At 38.7% G+C, this 22,385-nt stretch overlaps 1 protein-coding gene across 5 annotated transcripts in view; it reads right to left on the bottom strand.

Annotated features, from left to right (window-relative positions):
- Window positions 1-22,385, bottom strand: part of fig4a (FIG4 phosphoinositide 5-phosphatase a) — a 340,932-nt gene that overhangs the window by 7,668 nt on the left and 310,879 nt on the right. For 4 of the 5 annotated variants that reach the window (XM_039747913.1, XM_039747915.1, XM_039747914.1 and 1 more), the window contains exon 24: window positions 12,304-12,999. The exons of the other annotated variant lie outside the window; for it this stretch is intronic. In XM_039747913.1, the coding sequence (XP_039603847.1) occupies window positions 12,822-12,999 (178 nt within the window). In that variant the 3' untranslated portion in view covers window positions 12,304-12,821. Of the gene's footprint in view, window positions 1-12,303; window positions 13,000-22,385 lie in introns of those variants that run through there. 5 annotated transcript variants of the gene reach the window in all.

The raw sequence follows: 22,385 nt of genomic DNA, 5'->3' as shown, positions 1-22,385 counted from the left end.
ACAGATTTTATTTTTTTTCTCCAGCTGTCTGGAGTTTTTTTTTTTTGTTTTTTCTGTCCACTCTGGCCATTGGACCTTACTCTTATTCGATGTTAATTAATGTTGACTTATTTTATTTTTCTTACTGTGTCTTTTATTTTTCTATTCTTCATTATGTAAAGCACTTTGAGCTACTTTTTGTATGAAAATGTGCTATATAAATAAATGTTGTTGTTGTTGGTAAAACACTGAAGCAGCAAACGTTGTGAAAACTAATACTTGTGTCATTCTCAAAACTTTTTGCCACTACTGTACAATTTCTAACTTTTATGGAGGAGATGAGGAAAGTAAAGAGTGGAACTGAGGGTAGGAACTTTAAATGTTGGCAGTATGATTGGTAAAGGAAGAGAGTTAACAGATATGATGGAGAGAAGGAAGGTTGATATATTGTGCGTGCAAGAGACTAAATGGAAAGGGAGTAAGGCCAGGTGGATCGGAGGTGGATTCAAATTGTTCTATCATGGTGTGGATGAGAGGAGAAGTGGAGTAGGGGTTATTCTGAAGGAACAGTATGTCAAGAGTGTTTTGGAGGTGAAACGAGTGTCAGACTGAGTAACGATTATGAAGCTGGAAATTGGAGGTGTGATGATGAATGTTGTTAGTGCATATGCACTGCAAGTTGGGTGTGTAATGGGTGAGAAAGAAGAGTTTTGGAGTGAGTTGGATGAAGTGATGAACAGTGTACCCAAGGGAGAGAAAGTGGTGATTGGAGCGGATTTCAGTGAACATGTTGGTGAAGGGAACAGTGGAGACAAGGAGGTGATGGGTAGGTATGGGGTCAAGGAGAGGAATGAAGAAGGTCAGAGGATAGTGCATTTTGCCAAAAAGATGGACATGGCTGTGGTGAATACATATTTTAAGAAGAGGGAGGAACATAGGGTTAAATACAAGAGTGGAGGAAGATGCACACAGGTAGATTACATCCTATGCAGAAGAGTTGATCTGAAGGAGATTGAAGACTGCAAAGTGGTGGCAAGGGAAAGTGTAGTTAAGCAGCATAGGATGGTGGTCTGTAGGATGACGTTGGAGTTCAAGAAGAGAGTGAGGGCAGAGCCAAGGATCAAAGCTGAAGCTGAAAAAGAAGACTGCAAGGTTGAGTTTAGGGAGGAGGTGAGACAGGCACTGGGTGCTAGTGAAGAGTTACCAGACAGCTGGGAAACTACAGCAGATGTAGTAAAGGTGACAGCAAGAAGGATGCTTGGCGTGACATCTGGAAAGAGGAAGAAGGAAAAGGAAACCTGGTGGTGGAATGAGGAAATACAGGAGAGTATAAAGAAGAGGAGGTTGGCAAAGAAGTGGGATAGTCAGAGAGATGCAGAAAGTAGACAAGAGTACAAGGAGATATGGCACAAGGTGAAGAGAGAGGTGGTGAAGGCTAAAGAAAAGGCGTATGATGAGTTGTATGAGAGGTTGGAAACTAAAGAGGGAGAAAAGAACCTGTACCGATTGGCTAGACAGAGGGACCGAGCTGGGAAAGATGTGCAGCAGGTTAGGGTGATTAAGAATAAATATGGAAATGTACTCCCAAGCGAGGAGAGTGTGTTGAGCAGATGGTACTTTGAGAGGCCGATGAATGAAGAGAACAAGAGAGAAAGAAGAGGTTGGATGATGTGGAGATAGTGAATCAGGAAGTGCAACAGATTAGCAAGGAGGAAGTAAGGACAGCTATGAAAAGGATGAAAAATGGAAAGGCCGTTGGTCCAGATGACATACCTATGGAAGTATGGCGGTGTTAAAGGAGAGATGGCAGTGGTGTTTTTAACCAGATTGTTTAATGGAATCTTGGAAAGTGAGAGGATGCCTGAGAAGTGGAGAAGAAGTGTACTGGTGCCGATATTTAAAAATAAGGGTGTTTGTGCAGGACTGCGGTAACTACAGGGAAATAAAATTGATGAGCCACAGCACGAAGTTATGGGAAAGAGTAATGGAAGCTAAGTTAAGAAGTGAGGTGATGATTAGTGAGCAGCAATATGGTTTCATGCCAAGAAAGACCACCACAGATGCAATGTTTGCTCTGAGGATGTTGATGGAGAAGTATAGAGAAGGCCAGAAGGAGTTGCATTGCGTCTTTGTGGCCCTGGAGAAAGCATATGACAGGGTGCCTCGAGAGTAGCTGTGGTATTGTATGAGGAAGTCGGGAGTGGCAGAGAAGTACGTAACAGTTGTGCAGGATACAGTTGTGCTTGAAAGTTTGTAAACCCTTTAGAATTTTCTATATTTCTGGCTAAATATGACCTAAAACATCTTCAGATTTTCACTCAAGTCCTAAAAGTAGATAACGAGAAACCAGTTAAACAAATGAGACAAAAATATTATACTTGGTCATTTGTTTATTGAGGAAAATGATCGAATACAGTAATCCCTCCTCGATAGGTGAAAATCCACGAAGTAGAAACCATATGTTTATATGGTTATTTTTATATATTTTAAGCCCTTATAAACTCTCCCACACTGTTAACATTAGAGCCCTCAAGACATGAAATAACACCCTTTAGTCAAAAGTTTAAACTGTGCTCCATGACAAGACAGAGATGACAGTTCTTTCTCACAATTAAAAGAATGCAAATATATCTTCCTCTTCAAAGAATGCGTGTCAGGAGCAGAGAATGTCAGAGAGAGAGAGAGAGAGCGCAAGAGAAAAGTAAACAATCAAAAAATCAATACGTGCTTTTGGGCTTTTAAGTATGCCGAAGCACCGCGATAAAGCGGCATTTTTTAGGGGTGCGTCCGTATCCTCTAGGCAAACAGCCTCTGTGCAAACAGCCCCTCTGCTCACACCCCCTCCGTCAGGCACAGAGAATGTCAGAGAGAGTGAGAGAGACAGAGAAAAGCAAACAATCAAGCACCGTGCGGGAAGCATATCGTATATCATTGAGGAGTTTTATTTAATACGTAATACATTCTCTGATTGGGTAGCTTCTAAGCCATTCGCCAATGGCGTCCCTTGTATGAAATCAACTGGGCAAACAAACTGAGGAAGCATGTACCATAAATTAAAAGGCCCATTGTCCGCAGAAACCTGCAAACCAGCAAAAAATCCGTGATATATATTTAGATATGCTTACATTTAAAATCAGCGATGGAGTGAAGCCGCGAAAGTCGAATCGCGATATAGCGAGGGATCACTGTATTAAATATTTGTGAGTGGCAAAAGTATGTGAACCTCTAGGATTAACAGTTAGTTTGAAGGTGAAATTAGAGTCATGTGATTTCAATCAATGGGATGATAATCAGGTGTGAGTGGGCACCCTGTGTTATTTAAAGAACAGGGATCTATCAAAGTCTGCTCTTCACAACACGTTTGAGGAAGTGTATCATGGCACAAACAAAGGAGATTTCTGAGGACCTCAGAAAAACAGTTGTTCATGCTTATCAGGCTGGAAAAGGTTACAAAACCATCTCTAAAGAGTTTGGACTCCACCAATCCACAGTCAGACAGATTGTGTACAAATGGAGGAAATTCAAGACCATTGTTACCCTCCCCAGGAGTGGTCGACCAACAAAGATCACTCCAAAAGCAAGGCGTGTAATAGTCTGCGAGGTCACAAAGGACCCCAGGGTAACTTCTAAGCAACTGAAGGCCTCTCTCACATTGGTTAATGTTCATGTTCATGAGTCCACCATCAGGAGAACACTGAACAACAATGGTGTGCATGGCGGGGTTGCAAGGAGAAAGCCACTGCTCTCCAGAAAAAAACAGGTTCATCTGCAGTTTGCTAAAGATCACGTGGACAAACCAGAAGGCTATTGGAAGAATGTTTTGTGGACGGATGAGACCAAAATAGAACTTTTTGGTTTAAGTGAAAAGCGTTATGTTTGGAGAAAGGAAAACACTGCATTCCAGCATAAAAACCTTATCCCATCTGTGAAACATGGTGGTGGTAGTATCATGGTTTGGGCCTGTTTTACTGCATCTGGGCCAGGACGGCTTGCCTTCATTGATGGAACAATGAATTCTGAATTATATCAGAGAATTCTAAAGGAAAATGTCAGGACATCTGTCCATGAACTGAATATCAAGAGAAGGTGGGTCATGCAGCCAACAAGACAACAACCCTAAGCACACAAGTCGTTCTACCAAAAAAAGGTTAAAGAAGAATAAAGTTAATGTTTTGGAATGGCCAAGTCAAAGTCCTGACCTTAATCCAATCGAAATGTTGTGGAAGGACCTGAAGCGAGGAGTTAATGTGAGGAAACCCACCAACATCCCAGAGTTGAAGCTGTTCTGTAAGGAGGAATGGGCTAAAATTCCTCCAAGCCGGCGTGCAGGAATGATCAAAAGTTACCGGAAACATTTAGTTGCAGTTATTGCTACAAAGGGGGGGTCACATCAGATACTGAAAGCAAAGGTTCACATACTTTTGACACTCACAAATATGTAATATTCAATCATTTTCCTTAATAAATAAATGACCAAGTATAATATTTTTTTCTCATTTGTTAAACTTGTTTCTCTTTATCTACTTTTAGGACTTGAATGAAAATCTGATGATGTTTTAGGTCATATTTATGCAGAAATATAGAAAATTCTAAATGGTTCACAAACTTTCAAGCACAACTGTATGTATGAGGGAAGTGTGACAGTGGTGTGGTCTGCGGCAGGAGTGATGGATGCATTCAAGTTGGAGGTGGGAATTACGTCAGGGATCGGATCTGAGCCCTTTCTTATTTGTAATGATGATGGACAGGTTGACAGACGAGATTACACAGGAGTCCCCGTGGACTATGATGTTTGCTGATGACATTGTGATCTGTAGTGATAGTAGGGAGCAGGTTGAGGAAACCCTGGAGAGGTGGAGATATGTTCTAGAGAGGAGAGGAATGAAGGTCAGTAGGAACAAGACAGAATACATGTATGTAAATGAGAGGGAGGTCTGTGGAATGGTGATGCAAGGAGTAGAGTTGGTGAAGGTGGATGATTTTAAATACTTGGGATCAACAGTACAGAATAATGGGGATTGTGGAAGAGAGGTGAAGAAGAGAGTGCAGGCAGGGTGGAATGGGTGGAGAACAGTGTCAGGAGTATTTTGTGACAGAGGGGTATCAGCAAGAGTGAAAGGGAAGGTCTACAGGATGGTAGTGAGACCAGCCATGTTATATGGGTTGGAGACGGTGGCACTGACCAGAAAGCAGGAGACAGAGCTGGAGGTGACAGAGTTAAAGATGCTAAGATTTGCAATAGGTGTGACGAGGATGAACAGGATTAGAAATGAGAACATTAGAGGGCCAGCTCAAGTTGGACGTTTGGGAGACAAAGTCAGAGAGGCGAGATTGCATTGGTTTGGACACGTGCAGAGGAGAGATTCTGGGTATATTGGGAGAAGGATGCTAAGGATAGAGCTGCCAAGGAAGAGGAAAAGAGGAAGGCCTAAGCAAAGGTTTATGGATGTGGTGAGAGAGGACATGCAGGTGATGTGTGTAACAGAACAAGATGCAGAGGACAGAAAGATATGGAAGAAATTGATCCTCTGTGGCAACCCCTAATGGTAGCAGCCAAAAGAAGAAGAAGAAGAAGAAGAAGAATCTTTTCTCTCATAAATTAATCACCATTTAGTTTTTTTGATTACCTGTTTGCTTTGCCCTTTGCTGCTCTTATTTTTTTTTAACAGAAAGCATGGAATAACTCTAAAATATTAATGAAGGAAATAAAGGAAATCATAGAAATTAAAAGGTAATCTTTTATTTTGTTCCTCAATTATCTGTTCATTTAAAAATTCTAACTACTTAGGAGTACAGCAAGCACAGAAATAACTTTTATTACCCCAGTATATACGGAAGGCCATGGGAACATCTAAGGCATAGTGAATGCCTTTTGCAATACTGCAGGACCATCTTCTACATCACAGAAGGGTAAAGGAGGTAGAGCTTACACTTGTGGACTTTAAATTACATTTTTCTAAGGAGACAAGACACAATGCTACAGTAAGTTTTGGAGTTAATCCTGAATATTGTAACTGGTACATGATAGGACTACAACATAATATGATAAAGACTGGCAGCATGCAACAGGAGAATATTGAAAATTAAAAAGGAGCCGATATTTCAGAGTTATGCGCAACACAATTTTTGATGCTTAGTGTTTTTTTGATGCCAAAGGGAAGCCTGGAGAATTATTGGCAGGTTGAAGGACAAAAGAAATATTATAGCTGTATGGTATTTTGTTATTCTTAGTATTTTATTGGTGGAACTTTTTTCTTTTCAGATATTGCTTCTTTACAAATAAAGTTAATGTCTCTTGTATTTTGAACAGAAATGTGGAAGAAAAGCATGCTTTAACAACTCAGATACTACAGTTGATTTTAAAAGTACAGTAAGTGGTTCGTTTGTATCCTGTTTAATTTGATTGTCATTAGTAACTGAATTCAAAGGTTACTGGGTTAAGCAACCACCTGGAAAGATTTTTTCTTAGAATAGATGATTCATGTCTGGTATTTGAAATTTAAACCAAGATAATGGAGGCAAATACAAAATATTTCTAAATACAACCTATTTACAGGTAGTGCAGTTTATTGGTAATATAAACAACCATGGATGAACTTTAAAACAGTGTTTTATTTTGATTATGTGCATACCTGCTCTGATGTAACTTTGACAAAAAAAATATATTATAGAGACACAAGGAAAACCACAAATGCATGGCATGCACAATGATTAGTAAACCTAAAGGAATTAGATTACTGAAATCTTATATTATTTTTGCAACAGTGCATATCATAAATCAATTGGTGAGTATGCCAAGCTTTGAAAGTAAAGGTTAAATATAGGAGATGCACAGTAGTTGAAATGTTTTGCTTTGTTTAGAGTTTCATAAAACAGATGGCACATGTCTGTGGAGTACCATAATTTACTAAAAATGCTATTTAAGAAAATTGGAAGGAATTCCTGCTATATTCCAAAGATGTCCTTTCATTCTGACTTGTATTTTAAAATTTAGGTCTTTCCATGACACATTTAGAGTCCAATTCTGAGAGGGCCTGAGCCTTCAACCTCTGTTTGTAGACTTCACTTTAGTACTGGCTGACTTAAGCCTGTTCAAGTTTTACAGTTATAGGTCATCTTTGCACCTAGGGTCTTGGAGTACAGAATATACATTAATTAAACATAAAAATTGACATCAGACCACACCATCACATTTATTGCTTACAAGCACTGCTGCAGAAAGTCTTTCCACTTGCCGAAGTAGTAGTAATAATAATAATAATAATAATAATTACAATACTTTTTTTTATTTAATGGCACCTTTCTAGACACTTAAGAACACATACACTCATTATAAATTACAATAACACAAATAACAAATAATATGAATGATTAAGAAGAAAGCAAGTTATGGCACTAATAAGGCAATTCTCAAAAGTAACATTTTAAGATGCTTTTTAATTAAATAAACAGAATTAATATTATGAAGAATGGCGTTCCAAAGCTGAGGAGCAGTGTTATTAAAGGCCTGACTTCCCAAGGAAGACAGGCAGACTGATGGAACAACACAGAGGACAAAAGTAGAAGAGTGTAGTTAGCAGACCAATGAATAATATTTAAGAACATCTTTTAAATATGTAGACGCCAGATTGTGGAGTGCTTTGCAAGCGAAGACAAACATCTTAAAAGTTAATATAACACTTAACAGGGAGCCAATGGAGTTTATATAGAGTAGGTATACTGTGAATATAAGTCTTAGTTTGGCATAATTCTGAGCTGCAGCTTGTTTACAAGTTTAGACAGGATACAAGACAATAAAATGTTTCAATAGTTTAGCCTTGATGTGATAAATGCATGAATGAGTGTCTCAGCTACAGAGAAGGATCGAGAGGAACAGTAGTGGCTTGTGAAAAAAATTTGGGCAGGAGCACAGTTCTTGGAGGGAGAAACTGAAACAGCACACAAACTGTAATACTGCTTACACAAACAGCACTTTGAGCAGTGAGAGGAGCACTACATAAATATGAAGAATTATTAGTAGTAGTAGCGTAGCCAGAAATTTGTTGGTGGGTGGGCATATAAAACCAGATAAGACGGTTTATAGAACTTGATCATCAGCAAACAAACAAGGGGGATCCTCTAATAAAACCCTGCTCAGTAAAGCACACAACGTTGGAAGATGCAAGCACACAAATTCAAACACCCAGCCCATTAAAAAAAAAATCTATCCTTCTTGATTATCACAAGAAGAAAATTAAACATATGGCCTTAAGATGATGCAAAAAAAAAAGAAAACATTTAACTTGCATGATTGAACCCAAACTATAGATACCAATAATAGCCTACGGTGAACAACACTGTCAAGTGAATGTTTTTCTCTGTCTCAAGCTCTTGCTCAGTTCAGCATTCTTGACCTGCATGACTTTAACTAAGGGAATAAAAAACACAGTGTATAAAAAGAAAAGACAGACTATGAATCACAACATCCCAATTCTATTGTCAGGTTGCATGCAAAACATTTTGCTTGCTTGTATTTATTACTATTTAATTTCTATTTTATGAAATACATAACATTACTTTGCACATCATTGAATTGCTTCTGTGATTACAAGTTGTGGGTATTATGAATGCATATAGTTGCAGGAGCTGTAGAATGCCTAGTAAATTAAGGCCCTTTATTATCAAGGCAACTATTGTTACATTACAGGTTTAGGCACCACAATGTTCGCAACTCATTTAATGCATCGTTTGGAGAAGTGATCACTGTGGGCTTATCTGAGCTCTCTCTCTCATCATGGCCATGCAAAGCCAATTCAAAATTTCACAGTCTATTATTCGGGACAGGATGTGTCAATTTTTGATCAACTCTTTGTTGTGCCTTCTAATGCCAATCCTGTAGCCTTCATTTAGCTGTTCAGCAATACTAACAACAATTTAAGAAGGGGTTTCATTAAAGAAATAAGTGAATTTTCTTTGATTTCTGAAGTTCTGCTTTAAGTTGGCATGTGTAAAGTCACGCTTGCTCATCTGTAGTTATATAACATTAAAGATGGGTGTGAACTGTAACCCATTCACGTCAACGTGACATACATTAGATTAAAAAACCTAAAACAATACTAATTTGCAGCCAATAAATGTGGGAGTGCCTGGGGCACAGAGAGCTGTAGCCTCCGTAAAAATCTGAAAGCAACCAATTAAAAGGCAGCCTCACATCACCTGCTTGCCAAAAGATGAAGCACTTTCATAGAATCTTATTTGGGTGGCATCCTTCACTCCGGAAATACTGTATAAGTATACACCAGGCCCGTTGTGCAAATAAATACATTTATTTCAAGGTTATTTCACTTTACCTAATTATTTTAAGAACAGTTTTTAAAATATCTGGGGGGGTGGCGCCCCACCATCTCGCATTACAAACTGCCACTGGTGAAGAATGAAATCTAGAAATGTTATGAACATGATAAAAGGTAGCACAGGATGATTTGCTTTAAATTTTCATGGTTTTAAATTCTCTCTCTCTCTCTATGTATATATATATATATATATATATATATATATATATATATATATATATATATATATATATATATACACACTCAGCAAAAAAAAACGTCCCTTTTCAGGACTGTGTATTTCAACAATAATGTTTTAAAATCCAAATAACTTTACAGATCTTCATTGTAAAGGGTTTAAACAATGTTTTCCATGCATGTTCAATTAACCATAATCAATTAATTAACATGCACCTGTGGAATGAGTCGTTAAGACCTTAACAGCTTACAGAAAGTAGGCATTTAAGGTCACAGTTCTAAAAACGCAGGATGCTAAAGAGACTTGTCTACCGACTGTGAAAAACACCCAAAGAAAGATACCCAGGGTCCCTGCTCATCTGCGTGAGCGTGCATTAGGCATGCTTCAGGGAGGCATGAGGACTGCTGATGTGGCTAGGGCAATAAATTGCCATGTCCGCACTGTGAGACGCCTAAGACAGCACTACAGGGAGACAGGAAGGACAGCTGATCATCCTCGCAGTGGAAGACCACGTGTAACAACACCTGCACAGGATCGGTACATCCGAATATCACACCTGCGTGACAGGTACAGGATGGCCACAACAACTGCCCGAGTCACACCAGGAACACACAATCCCTCCATCAGTGCTCAGATTGTCCGCAATAGGCTGAGAGAAGCTGGACTGAGGGCTTGTAGGCCTGTTGTAAGGCAGCTCCTTACCAGACATCACCAGCAACAACGCCACCTATGGGCACAAACCCACCTTCGCTGGACCAGACAGGAGTGGCAAAAAGTGCTCTTCACTGATGAGTCACGGTTTTGTCTCACCAGGGGTGATGGACGGATTCGTGTTTATCGTCAAAGGAATTGAGCACGTCTGGGACCTGTTGGATCGCAGGGTGAGGGCTAGGGCCATTCCCCCCAGAAATGTCCAGGAACTTGCAGGTGCCTTCGTGGAAGAGTGGGGTAACATCTCACAGCAAGAACTGACAAATCTGGTCCAGTCCATGAGGAGGAGATGCACTGTAGTACTTCAAGCAGCTGGTGGCCACACCAGATACTGACTGGTACTTTTGATTTTGAGCCTCCCTTCATTCAGGGACACATTGTGAAACATTTTTAGTTTATGTCTTATGGTGTTGACTCTTTTAGTGTTCATACAAATATTTACACATTAAGTTTACTGAAAGTAAAAACAGTTGAAAGTCAGAGGACGTTTCTTTTTTTGCTGAGTAAATATTCATAGCATCTGTGTTCTGAGTCTTGATCTGATTGTATGGGTTACCACCAGGTAACGCATGTGGCTGGTCTGCCAGTCTGCAAACTTCCGCCACGGGCCTTCTCAGTTGCAAGAAGCAGATTATAGCATGTTACATAGTTTACTGTCAAATAATGCAAAGAGTACACGACACGTGTTTCGCCCTTATTTGGGCTCATCAGGCGTACACACTCCACTGCAGATCGAGACTCAGACTACGGATGCTATGAATGAATTTTTCCGATCTCCAGGTTGTCAAATAAATGAACCACACTCCATGGCACATCGTAAAGGGACTTCGTCTTTGATGCTGACGACCGAGGTTCGATCCCCGTGAGAGGTGCAGTGGAGTGTGTATGCCTGATGAATTCAAATAAGGGCGAAACGCGTGTCATGAACTCTTTGCATTATTTGACAGTAAACTATGTAATATATATATATATATATATATATATATATATATATATATATTTTTTTTTTTCTCCTGTATTTTTATTCAAATAATTAACAAACAATAGAGCAGAAAGGGTAAGGGATGCTGAAAAGTAGCAGCTATAGTATTATAATCCCCTGTGTGATCATTAGGACACAAAGACTTAAGTCACATAATTAAATATATAACTTTAAAAACCGTATCAATTATGATTAGGTAAATTATTGCATCCTACTGTATAAAACACAAATATTTGTTACATTATTGTAATTTAACAATACAGAAGTACAAGTAAAAACCTGGAATTCTTCGGAATAACCAACCTGGGGGCTCGGTGGATCCTCAGCAACATATTAATGAGCCACTCAAATCAGTTTTTATAATTTTGGCTAAAATACTTCACATTAGGGGTTAATTAGGAGATATCTTGCTTACCTTTGAACACATGAGAAATGTAAATATAATGTGAAGGAATCTAAAACACCGTCACCATTCCAAGTCAGAAAGAATATTACCAATACAAAACTGGGTTAAAATGAACCCTGGATCTTCAAACAGAGCAAAGTGGTGCTCTAACTGCAAGGAGACAACCTGTCTAGATCTCACCATATGATTTCTTGGTCCTATGTAAGTTCAGAACATGTAGGACTGGTGGAAAGAATGTCATTTGGAACTCCAGCAGTACTTCACAGGGCATACCTTGAAGCAGACATGTGCTAGTGTTTAGCCCCTCCAACCTCCGCTATGTTGAGATTGAAGTTGGAAGTGGAGTCGTAAACAAGAGCCCATCAGCTAAAGGATGAGTGGTGAGGCCAGAGCAGAGAACTGGAAAAAAGATTAAAGTGCTTAAAGAGTAATTGCTTGGGCAAGTGGGCAGCTGCCCCAACAGGTAGAAAGTGGACACTGGCATCATGCTTGTTGCTTTTCCTCTTTTACATTGTTACTTTGTGCCTTACTCCCTTTGTACATCTCTCCCCCTCCCTCAATTGTTATAATAAACTCTTATTTTTGGTTATTTTGGCCTCTTATGCTTCTTTGTGCTCTAGAGTACAGCTTGTAAGCATGCTGTAAAGTCCATGCTTTTAATAAATTATCTGAAACAGTGTACTATGTTAAAGTAAAAAAACACACTTATCCATACTTAAACTTAAAAAGAACACATTTATACAAGTAACTGGCAAAAACTGAAAGCAGAAAAGGTAAAAAACAATAATATCTATACTGCATATGTAAGCCAGACAATTTCTCCAGTTTATAATTTTTCATGTTACTTCAGTGATTTTTTTGCTAAAATGAATCACGTTAAACACAATTACAGTAAAATGTACATGATTTGAATAAGTGTGTACAAATAGCTTAATGGTGAATTTTCCACAGGTTTGAAATGTATTACCAGAATATTCTGTTTTTATGGCAAACTGTAAGGGTTCAACTGGCAAACACACATTTCTGAACAACTTTATTGTTTTCATTTGATTCCATTGAAATACTGCTCTATTTCTGTTATAAATGCAATTTGAGAACATGTGTATAATGAAAAATGCTGTATAAAATATACATTCACAGATGTAAAGTTATAAATGTTAATTTTACTATGATATCAGTTACATGCATACAGTATTGTTTCTATCTACAGAGTTACTGGCCTTCCACACCTTGCTACATATATCTATTTTTGATGTATTCTCGGTATATGAAGACATCCTTCTTGCACAGTGATTGTACCAGACTCTTTCCAGCTTGAATATGGTTTTCAAATATCTCTGTGGACTTCCGGCTCACTGCTGGTGGTTGAACAGCATAAATGCTGTCATCAGAAAAATCTGAGATGTAATCTCTATTAAAAAAAAAAAAGTTGAATTCATCAGATTTACAATAATCTTTTTATTTATAGGAGATGATATTTTTATGAGATGGGAATGTAAAAATCAAACATTTACCAAAGAAACATAATTAAAGTAGACATTAAAGAGAACCAAGATGCTCTTTCATAAGATACTCCATCCATTCATTTTTTAAAATCACTATGTTTCCCAATAGCAACAGTTGTAAAAGAATCATCAAGCTCAGCAATGAAATTCCAGTCTATTGCAGGAGAACACGTGTGGTGCTAATGTGATTCAAATGGTGCTCAATGGAGTGCTTTCATGCAAGTTTTTTTTAAATAGTGTTTAGTGTATCCAATACTTCAAAGCAAGTTATCCAATATGTCAAGTTAAAATGGTGTGGTGATTTTTGTACATTTGTTTAACTTTTGAGAAGGCTATTGTTCAGTTTTTACTATTGTGCAAGTGGAAGCTCCTTGGTGTTTTCCATAGCTGGTTACAGCAGAAATGCACAAACCCACTGACAACTGAAAAATGAAAGAGGACAAGCAGGTGATGAGGGTATCAAGGCAGCTGGTGAAACAACAGGTAAATCACTTTCTTACTGTTAAAATTTATCATGGGTAACCAAAATTGTGAGATATACTCATCATGTGCTGCAAATAACAAATCAAAAGACTTCACCCAAATTTCCATTATAAAGATAGATTGTATGAAAAAAGAAAGAAAAGGAGGACAACAGGGAGGCAGAGATATGTGAGTTGCTAAAGGAGGAGTGAGCACTATTCTATGGGGTCAAATCAAGTTAAAGATGTCCTACTTCTATTTTGAGTACCTTATGAAGCTAGGAAGTTTCTTTGATAATATTAGTTTATTAGGGCAGATGAAGTAGCATCAGTCTGCCACCTTTAATCCCAACCATAGACAACTTGTAGGTGACTTCTTTATTAGGGTAAATGGTAGCAGGTCTGTACCAGTATGAGGCATCCATAAAGTTTGTACTACTTTCCGAGTGGGTAAAACAAGCAACATCAATAACAATGTGGATAACCCTTTTTGGACAGAACTGGTGTAAATGTAACTTTCACTGAATACATCAGAAAAAATGCATACAAAAAAATGACTGCTAATTTTGCAGATCTGTTTCTAAGAGCAAGGTTAAAGGCTTAGATGCAGAACTGTCAAGATCAGGGGTGCCCACACTTTTTCGGCTTGTGAGCTACTTTTAAAATGACCAGGTTGAAATGATCTACCGTGATCCCTCGCTATATCACGCTTCGACTTTCGCGGCTTCACTCTATCGTGATTTTTTCTCATACATGCTTATGTCACTACGCATGTGCTTTCTGAGAACTTTTATCTAAACCCCACGATGGCTCCTAAACGTGCTGCTTTTTCTAAGCCTTCTGACAATAAAATTAAGTGCCGGAGGAAGATGCTTACTATCCAGGAGAAGGTGAAACTCTTGGATATGATCAAAGATGGCAATACCCTACAAAAGCCTCCTCATGCATATGAAAAGACAGCGCCAGCAACTGCCTATCAAGATGTTCTTCAGCCGCGCACCCAGATACCCACTGCCTACTCTTAGTACTCCTTCAGCGGAAGAAGACAACGATGCACCTGCTGAAGATACTGCACCACCTGAAGACTCTCCTACTGAGGTTGTGCCTTCATAGGTTAGTGGTTGTGTGTAAGAACTGTGTGTGTGTGTAATTAAATGTACAGTACAATAATCTACTATATAAAAGCAGTCGGGATTGTCCTTCTGTCCCGTGAGTGCAAAGTGTAGCGGTATTATGCTTATCACAGACTTACTACTTGCGGTATGAAGCGACGCGATGTGAGCAGAGTTCTGGTGCTCCCATGGTTCCCTTGCTTTTTGTGCGTGGTGCGCTGGAAAAATAGACAAAATTATGTCTCTGAAAATAATTGATGTTGATGGAGTACAAATGCCTCACCACGTAGTAAATATCAGGAGAGATGGTGCTTGCTTATTCTCATCTATAGCTTATTTAGTGCATGAAACTCCGTCTTTAGCGGTACAGATTCGGGCTGACATTGTACGACTTTGGACAGGCAATCGAGGGGATAAAAAAAAAAGTAGGTTTTCGGGAGATGTTATGAATGGGCACTTTGATGTTCTCATTCCCTACACTTACATGCCTGATGTACACATGGAGCGCACACAAATTGAGGATAAAAGTCGGTCACCTTAAAAGGCGGGTGAGCCTAGTAATAATATGATATATGTAACGTCTAATATGTCTTATTTTCTCTTATTTTGTCTAATATATTGGTTAATACGAGTGTAATGGTGACTAAAGTGTGTTATTTCATGTCTAGAGGGCTCTAATAATGTTAAAAAACGTATTTAGAAGGTCGTAAGCAGGTTTTCTATACTCTAACTGCAAAAATATTCGATTTATAAATAAAGAATCCTACTTCGCGAAAATTCATTTATCACGGTAGAGTCTGGAACGGATTAACCGTGATAAACGAGGGTTCACTGTATATATATACAGTATATATATATTGTAAAGGACAGCCGGGTTGGGGCCCGGCGTGGCTGCTAGGGGGAGCTACCTGCTTCCCACAGCCCGGCTGGACGAGCTTTCAGCCCCACCCGGAGGTGCAATCGGGACCAGGTGGTTAATCACCTGGAATGCTTCCGGGTGGACTATAAAAGGGCCCAGCCACCACCACTCGGGGAGCCAGAGTTGGGAGGAAGGAGACGAAGCTTGCCTGGGAGGAGTGGTAGAGAATTGTGGTTTGTTTTTGTGCTTTGTTTTGTACTTTGGGACTGTGTTTGGGCTGTGTGGCACGGGGAAGACGTGTCACATAGCTGAAGAAAAAATAAAGCCTGTGTGTTTGTGTACACATGCATCTGCGTGGTCTGTGCCGGGTCAGGCGCTACATAGCGCCTTTTTTTACAAAATATATATATATATATATATATATATATATATATATATATATATACTGAGTATACTTTATACATAAAATATATGTTGTCGTACCTTGCATAACTGAATAACCCTTATGGCACAATAACAATTCAATACATTTATGGTCATTACAATATTTGGATATAATAACCTTCATGTGGGAAAAGGCTGACTTGCATAAATAAGTAGAGCCGAATAATGCAGTCAAGGAGGTAGCACATTTCCTCATGTTTGGGTACTTTTCCTCTGTAAGTTCCAAAACTATCTATGAGCCCCATACTTCAGCTGAATGTCATCCTGTAGTGTCAAAATCTCATCCTCCACTGTAGAGGAGTTTTAGGTGAAACAGTGTTGCAATTTTTGATGCGGGTAAATCACCCTCAACATCTTCCCTAAATGGATAGCACTTAAATGTAGCAATTGGCTCAAATGAAGCTGAGTCTTGAAACCGTCTGTCAACGTCTGACAGACAATTTTCAATCTGCTCTGTGTAGCGTATTCTGTCAATTTGCGCACACGCCTTCCATTGCATGTCCAGCTCTGATGTGAGGTTTTGGATGTTCCCAAATCAAGGTGCCGCAGCTTTGAGTACAGATGTTGCATTTTTCATTTGAAAGCATTAAGATTATTAACACTAATTGTTATTAAGTTGCTTCTATTCTGCATGTTTAATGACAAAGATACACTCCTTTTCCTCTGGCCAGGGGTCTTGAAATCTCAGCAGGAATTTCTCTCTAGCCATCTGCCTCAACGAAGGCCTATTTTATCATCTCTCCATCTTGGAAGGACTTCTTATACTTAATGATTGAGTGACTCACCCAGAACGATGCTTCGGTGTGTCTGCCTTTGCTTTTGAAATCAGCCGAGTGAAAAATAATGGTTGTCCGATTAACTGCGATTTTAGTTCCCTCTCCTTTCTCTTTCTCAGATCACTTTTCGGAAGGAAGTCAGTTTCGTAGTTGTTATGAACAGTTCGAAAGTGCCTTTCCACATTTTCCTTCTTTGGAATAGCAATGATAGATTGACAGATCAGACAAACGCACTTGACACTGTGAGAGAAAAAAATCCTCTTCCAATTCCACATCCAGCCGATAACCAACAATTGTTTTTTTAAAATCCCTTCTTTAGTCGATATAAATTGGAAGGCTAACTAGATCACTTAGATAGCTGGAGTTTTGCAGTAGCTTGCGCATTTGATCATGCGTGCGGGATGACCAGTGTGTTAGAAGAAAAGAGATGTCAGACTGGCCGCCCTTTATGTCAATCAAGTGGCAAATGCCATAGGGAGGATATATGATAGACTAACATGTAAAAAAAAATTTTTTTCAGTGCAACGCGATCTACCTGTACTACCTTTCTGATCTACCAGTTGATCGCGATCAACATATTGGGCACCCCTGGTCAAGATGGTCTTCTCTTGTGCCATGTGCTTGTCTATGTCCATAACCTTGTTCAGGACTAAGTGGGTTAGAAAATGACATGACAGCTCTAACAAAATAATATTTTTTTTGTATTTTTAACTGCTTGAGCTCATTGTTCTTCCAAGTTAATGAGAATATTTATATCAATGTAAAACACATAAATCCTTTACACAGACAGTTTCCCATAGATTATCACTAGCAGAATACCCGCGCTTAGCAGCGGAGAAGTAGTGTGTTAAAGAAGGTACGAAAAAGAAAAGGAAAAATTTGAAAAACAACGTAACTTGATTGTTAATGTAATTGTTTTGTCATTGATATGAGTGTTGTTCTCATATCTATCTATCTATATATATATATATATATATATATATGTTGTTTTCATGTCTATCTATATATATATATATATATATATATATATATATATATATATATATATATATACCCAGCTTGGAGAGTAGTGTGTTAAAGAAGGAAAGAGAAAGAAAAGGAAACATTTTGAAAATAACGTAACATGATTGTCAATGTAATTGTTTTGTCACTGTTATGAGTGTCGCTGTGATATATATATATATATATAGCAAAATACCAGCCTTAGCGATGTCATGTGTTAAAGAAGTTATGAAAAAGAAAAGGAAACATTTTAAAAATAATGTAACATGATTGTCAAAGTAATTGTTTTGTGTATTTGGCGGCAGCGTCACAAAGTTTTTAGTCTAGCTGCATCAGAAAATGTACCACAACGTCTGACACGCCTCTTTTTTAGTGTTTTCTCACAGCTTGGATTGCTGCTGTCATATATATACATACACACACACACACATACATACATATATATACACATACATATCTTCATATCTACATATCTACAGTATATACATATTTACATATACATATATATATATATATATATATACATACCTATCTACATCATATATACACATACATACATACATACATACATACACACACAAATTATATATATGTGTGTATGTATGTATGTATGTGTGTGTATATATATATACACATAGATATACTTGTGTGTATGTTTGTATGTGTCTATATGTGTGTGTATAGCTTTGGTCACTGAGTGCAAGGGAAAAATAATAAAATATAGTCTATAAGTTATTAAACAGTAAAACATTAACGTTTTAAGAAGTACAGGTACATTGAGCACTACTGGAGTGGTTTCAGGTAAACTACATTTTAAAGACTGTGTAACACAACAGGTAAGTAACTAACAGCAGCTAAAATGTATATGGATCATCTCTCGGTAGTAGATCCCTTTTGAAAGGCGCTACACGACGGTTGTGGTATAGAAATTACATTTTCTATGTGAACGTTCAAATTTGTGCCTCTGGTAATGTGCCTTACCGGCATTTAAAGAAAATTAGTTTTGTGTCCTCTGCAGTGTTAAGAGAGAAAGGCTTTGGTTTGGGATAAAAGGAAAAAAGGTGTAAAGAAAGGAAAGTTGCCTTTTTCTTTTATATAGTATAGAGAGATGTGTTCGCTGACGGTATGATCGGCTTTTGGGGACAGTCGCGGTGGGTCACTTTGACTTAAGGCAGAAGCGCAGTCAGCGTCTCAAAGGCCGGCACAGCTATGCGCGCGCGCTGGCTGCTCGACTTTGCTGGGCAGGAGACCACAGTTTTTGCAGACACGCTCATGATATCAAAAGTCTCAGCGCTCTTTGGAGGTCATTCATATATTATATATATAGCAAAATCCCCAGCGTCTCACAGCGGAGAAGTAGTGTGTTAAAGAAGTAATGAAAAGAAAAGGAAACATTTTAATAATAACGTAACATGATTGACATTGTCATGAGTGTTGCTGTCATATATATGCCTGCCTAAATAAGTCACCCTCGCTTTGCTCTTACTTTATTTACCGTTCATTTAATCATGGCTATTGGCAGAAAAATTATAAAATGGAAGGAGGATGGCTTTACCAAAACAATTATTGATGGCGAATCGATTATTCATAAAGCTTGAATTGGTGATGTTTTTCTGTGTTAACCTCATATTTTTTCAGACTTCTTCTCAAACTAAGGTGGTGCGAGGGTAAAATGAATCGGGATGCGCTGATCAATGTAATCGGTGTACAGTACCAGGAAATCATGCATTGACAAAAGCTCCCCTTTGCTTGTAATGCAAAGTGTGATTAAATGCATTATTTTTAACGCGTTATGGAGCACATGCATCGAAGCTTCTCAGCTGTGCTTGTGCTAAGAAAAGGAAAGATTTTAAAAATAACGTAACACGATTGTCAATGTGACCTTTTGTAAGTAGTGCCTGGAGGATTCAGTGTGTAGAAACTCTAGAGACAGCGTGTGTATTAACTTGTGGATTTTTCTGTGAGTATTTGGTGGCAGTCTGACAAAGTTGCTTCGGAAGACGGCATTAGCCGCGGAGCTCAGCTCAGACCGAAATTAGATGAATGGGAGGGGAGATGATGACGTGACTCTTCCACCCGCCTTAACCGTCAATCCCCCACAAACACAGTCTCTCGGAATTTGCATAAGCACACCCCTTCACCTACAATTTTAACTTAGTTACAAAGTGATCAAAACTCTCGTTTATATCCTGCGTCCTCTCATTAAACTTGTATCCCGCATTACCTGTGGGCATGTGAAACGCCAGCGTAGCCTGTCTATGAACTTAATTTAAAGTTTAGGTTTACACCTTGCTTTCTTTCCGAGGCAGCAACACTCATGAATATGGTAGTATATGTCACTCGCTCGCTTCTTATTGTTTTTCGCTGCCTTCTCAATTATATAATGCATGTTTTCTTAAGCGCTTTTTGGAGGTCTTCCTGGTTTTCTACGCACTGCGTTGACAATCAGTTCACGTGATTACGTGGGAGGCGTGATGATGTCACACGAAACTCCGCCCTTCCAGCTCAACTCCATTACAGTTAATGGAGAAAAATACCTTCCAGTTATGACCATTAGGCGTAGAATTTCGAAATGAAACCTGCCCAACTTTTGTAAGTAAGCTGTAAGGAATGAGCCTGCCAAATTTCAGCCTTCTACCTACACGGGAAGTTGGAGAATTAGTGATGAGTGAGTGAGTGAGTGAGTGAGTGAGTGAGGGCTTTGCCTTTTATTAGTATAGATCACTCATCTTGTATTTATATTTTACGCCTTTTGCCTTTTTGTAGCATTTTGTAACACCCCACTGATGGCTTCATCCCATATAGCACATTGTGCTCTTATCTGTAAAATTAAATATACTGTAATATTCAAATTACTAATTTAAATGGAATAAGTAGAAATTAGAAATAAAAATCCATAAATTGAATTTCATAGCATAAATACTAAAAATAAAAAAAAAATGATATACAAGAGAAATAAATTTAGCACTGACTGTATTGCTTATAAGAACCTGAGACAATCACATGAAAACAATGTTTTAAATGTCAAAATGTGAAAAGTTCATTTGAGAATATCACAAATAATATGAAAGGTAACCCCAAGTGGTCTGTTCTGAATTTCAGTTGTAAGAAAACAGGGAAGGATAATATAAAAGATAATTTAAATGAATAATATGTGGAAGCATGGACCTGTTTAAGAGAGATGACAGTGGAGTTTTTAACCAGGCTGTTTAATGGAATCTTGGAAAGTGAGAGGATGCCTGAGGAGTGGAAAAGAAGTGTACCGGTACCTATTTTTAAGAATAAGGGGTATGTACAGAGCTGTAGTAACTACAGGGGGATAAAATTGATGAGTCACAGCATGAGGTTATAGGAAAGATAAGTAGAACCTAGGTTAAGAAGGGAGGTGATGATTAGTGAGCAGCAGTATGAGTTCATGCCAATAAAGACCACAACAGATGCAATATTTGCTCTGAGGATGTTGATGGAGAAGTATAAAGAAGTTATATTGTGTTTTTGTGGATCTGGAGAAAGCATATGACAGGTTGCCTCGAGAGGAGTTGTGGTATTGTATGAGGAAGTTGGGAGTGGCAGAGAAGTATGTAAGAGATGTACAGAATATGTACGAGGTAAATGTGACAGTGGTGAAGTCTACGGTGGAAGTGACGGATGCATTTAACATGGAGATGGGATTACATTAGGGATCGGCTCTGAGCCCTTTCTTATTTGCAATGGTGATGGACAGGTTGACAGATGAGATTAACCTGGAGACCCCTTGGACTATGATGTTTGCTGATGACATTGACACTCTATAACGAGAGTAGGGAGCAGGCTGAGGAGACCCTGGAGAGGTGGAGATATGCTCTAGAGAAAAGAGGAATGAAGACCAGTAGGAACAAGACAGAATACATGTGTGTGAATGACAGGAAGGACAGTGGAATTGTGAGGATGCAGGGAGTAAAGTTTGCAAAGGTGGAGGTGTTTAAATACTTGGGATCAACAGTACAGCATAATGGGGATTGTGGAAGAGAGGTGAAGAAGAGAGTGCAGGCAGGGTGGAATGGGTGGAGAACAGTGTCAGAAGTAATTTGTGACATACGTTATAAGCAACAGTGAAAGGGAAGGTCTACAGGACGGTAGTGAGACCAGCTATGTTATATTTGTTGGAGACGGCACTGACCAGAAATCAGGAGACATAGCTGTAGGTGGCTGAGTTAAAGATGCTAAGATTTGCATTGGGTGTGACGAAGGATGGACAGGATTAGAAATGAGTACACAAGAGGGTCAGCTCAGGTAGGAAGGTTGGGAGACAAAGTCAGAGAGGCGAGATTGCATTGGTTTGGACATGTGCAGAGGAGAGATGTTGGGTATATTGGGAAAAGGATGCTAAGGATAGAGGAAAAGAGGAAGACCTAAGAGAAGGTTTATGGATGTGGTGAGAGAGGACATGCAGGTGATCGGTGTAACAGAGCAAGATGCAGAGGACAGGAATATATGGAAAAAGATGAACCGCTGTGGCAACCCCTAACGGGAGAAGCCAAAAGAAGAAGATGATGACTAACATGAAAGAAATAAAACACAGAAAACAATATAGAAATAATTCTGAACTAACGAGTTTTCAGTTATTAAAAGCTCATTAATATATTAGAGTCAAAAGGG

This window comes from Polypterus senegalus, chromosome 3 (assembly GCF_016835505.1).
Source record: "Polypterus senegalus isolate Bchr_013 chromosome 3, ASM1683550v1, whole genome shotgun sequence".
Classification (NCBI taxonomy): domain Eukaryota; kingdom Metazoa; phylum Chordata; class Cladistia; order Polypteriformes; family Polypteridae; genus Polypterus; species Polypterus senegalus.
The sequence above is the reverse complement of the archived record's forward strand: the minus strand, read 5'-3'. Positions and strand labels throughout refer to the sequence as shown.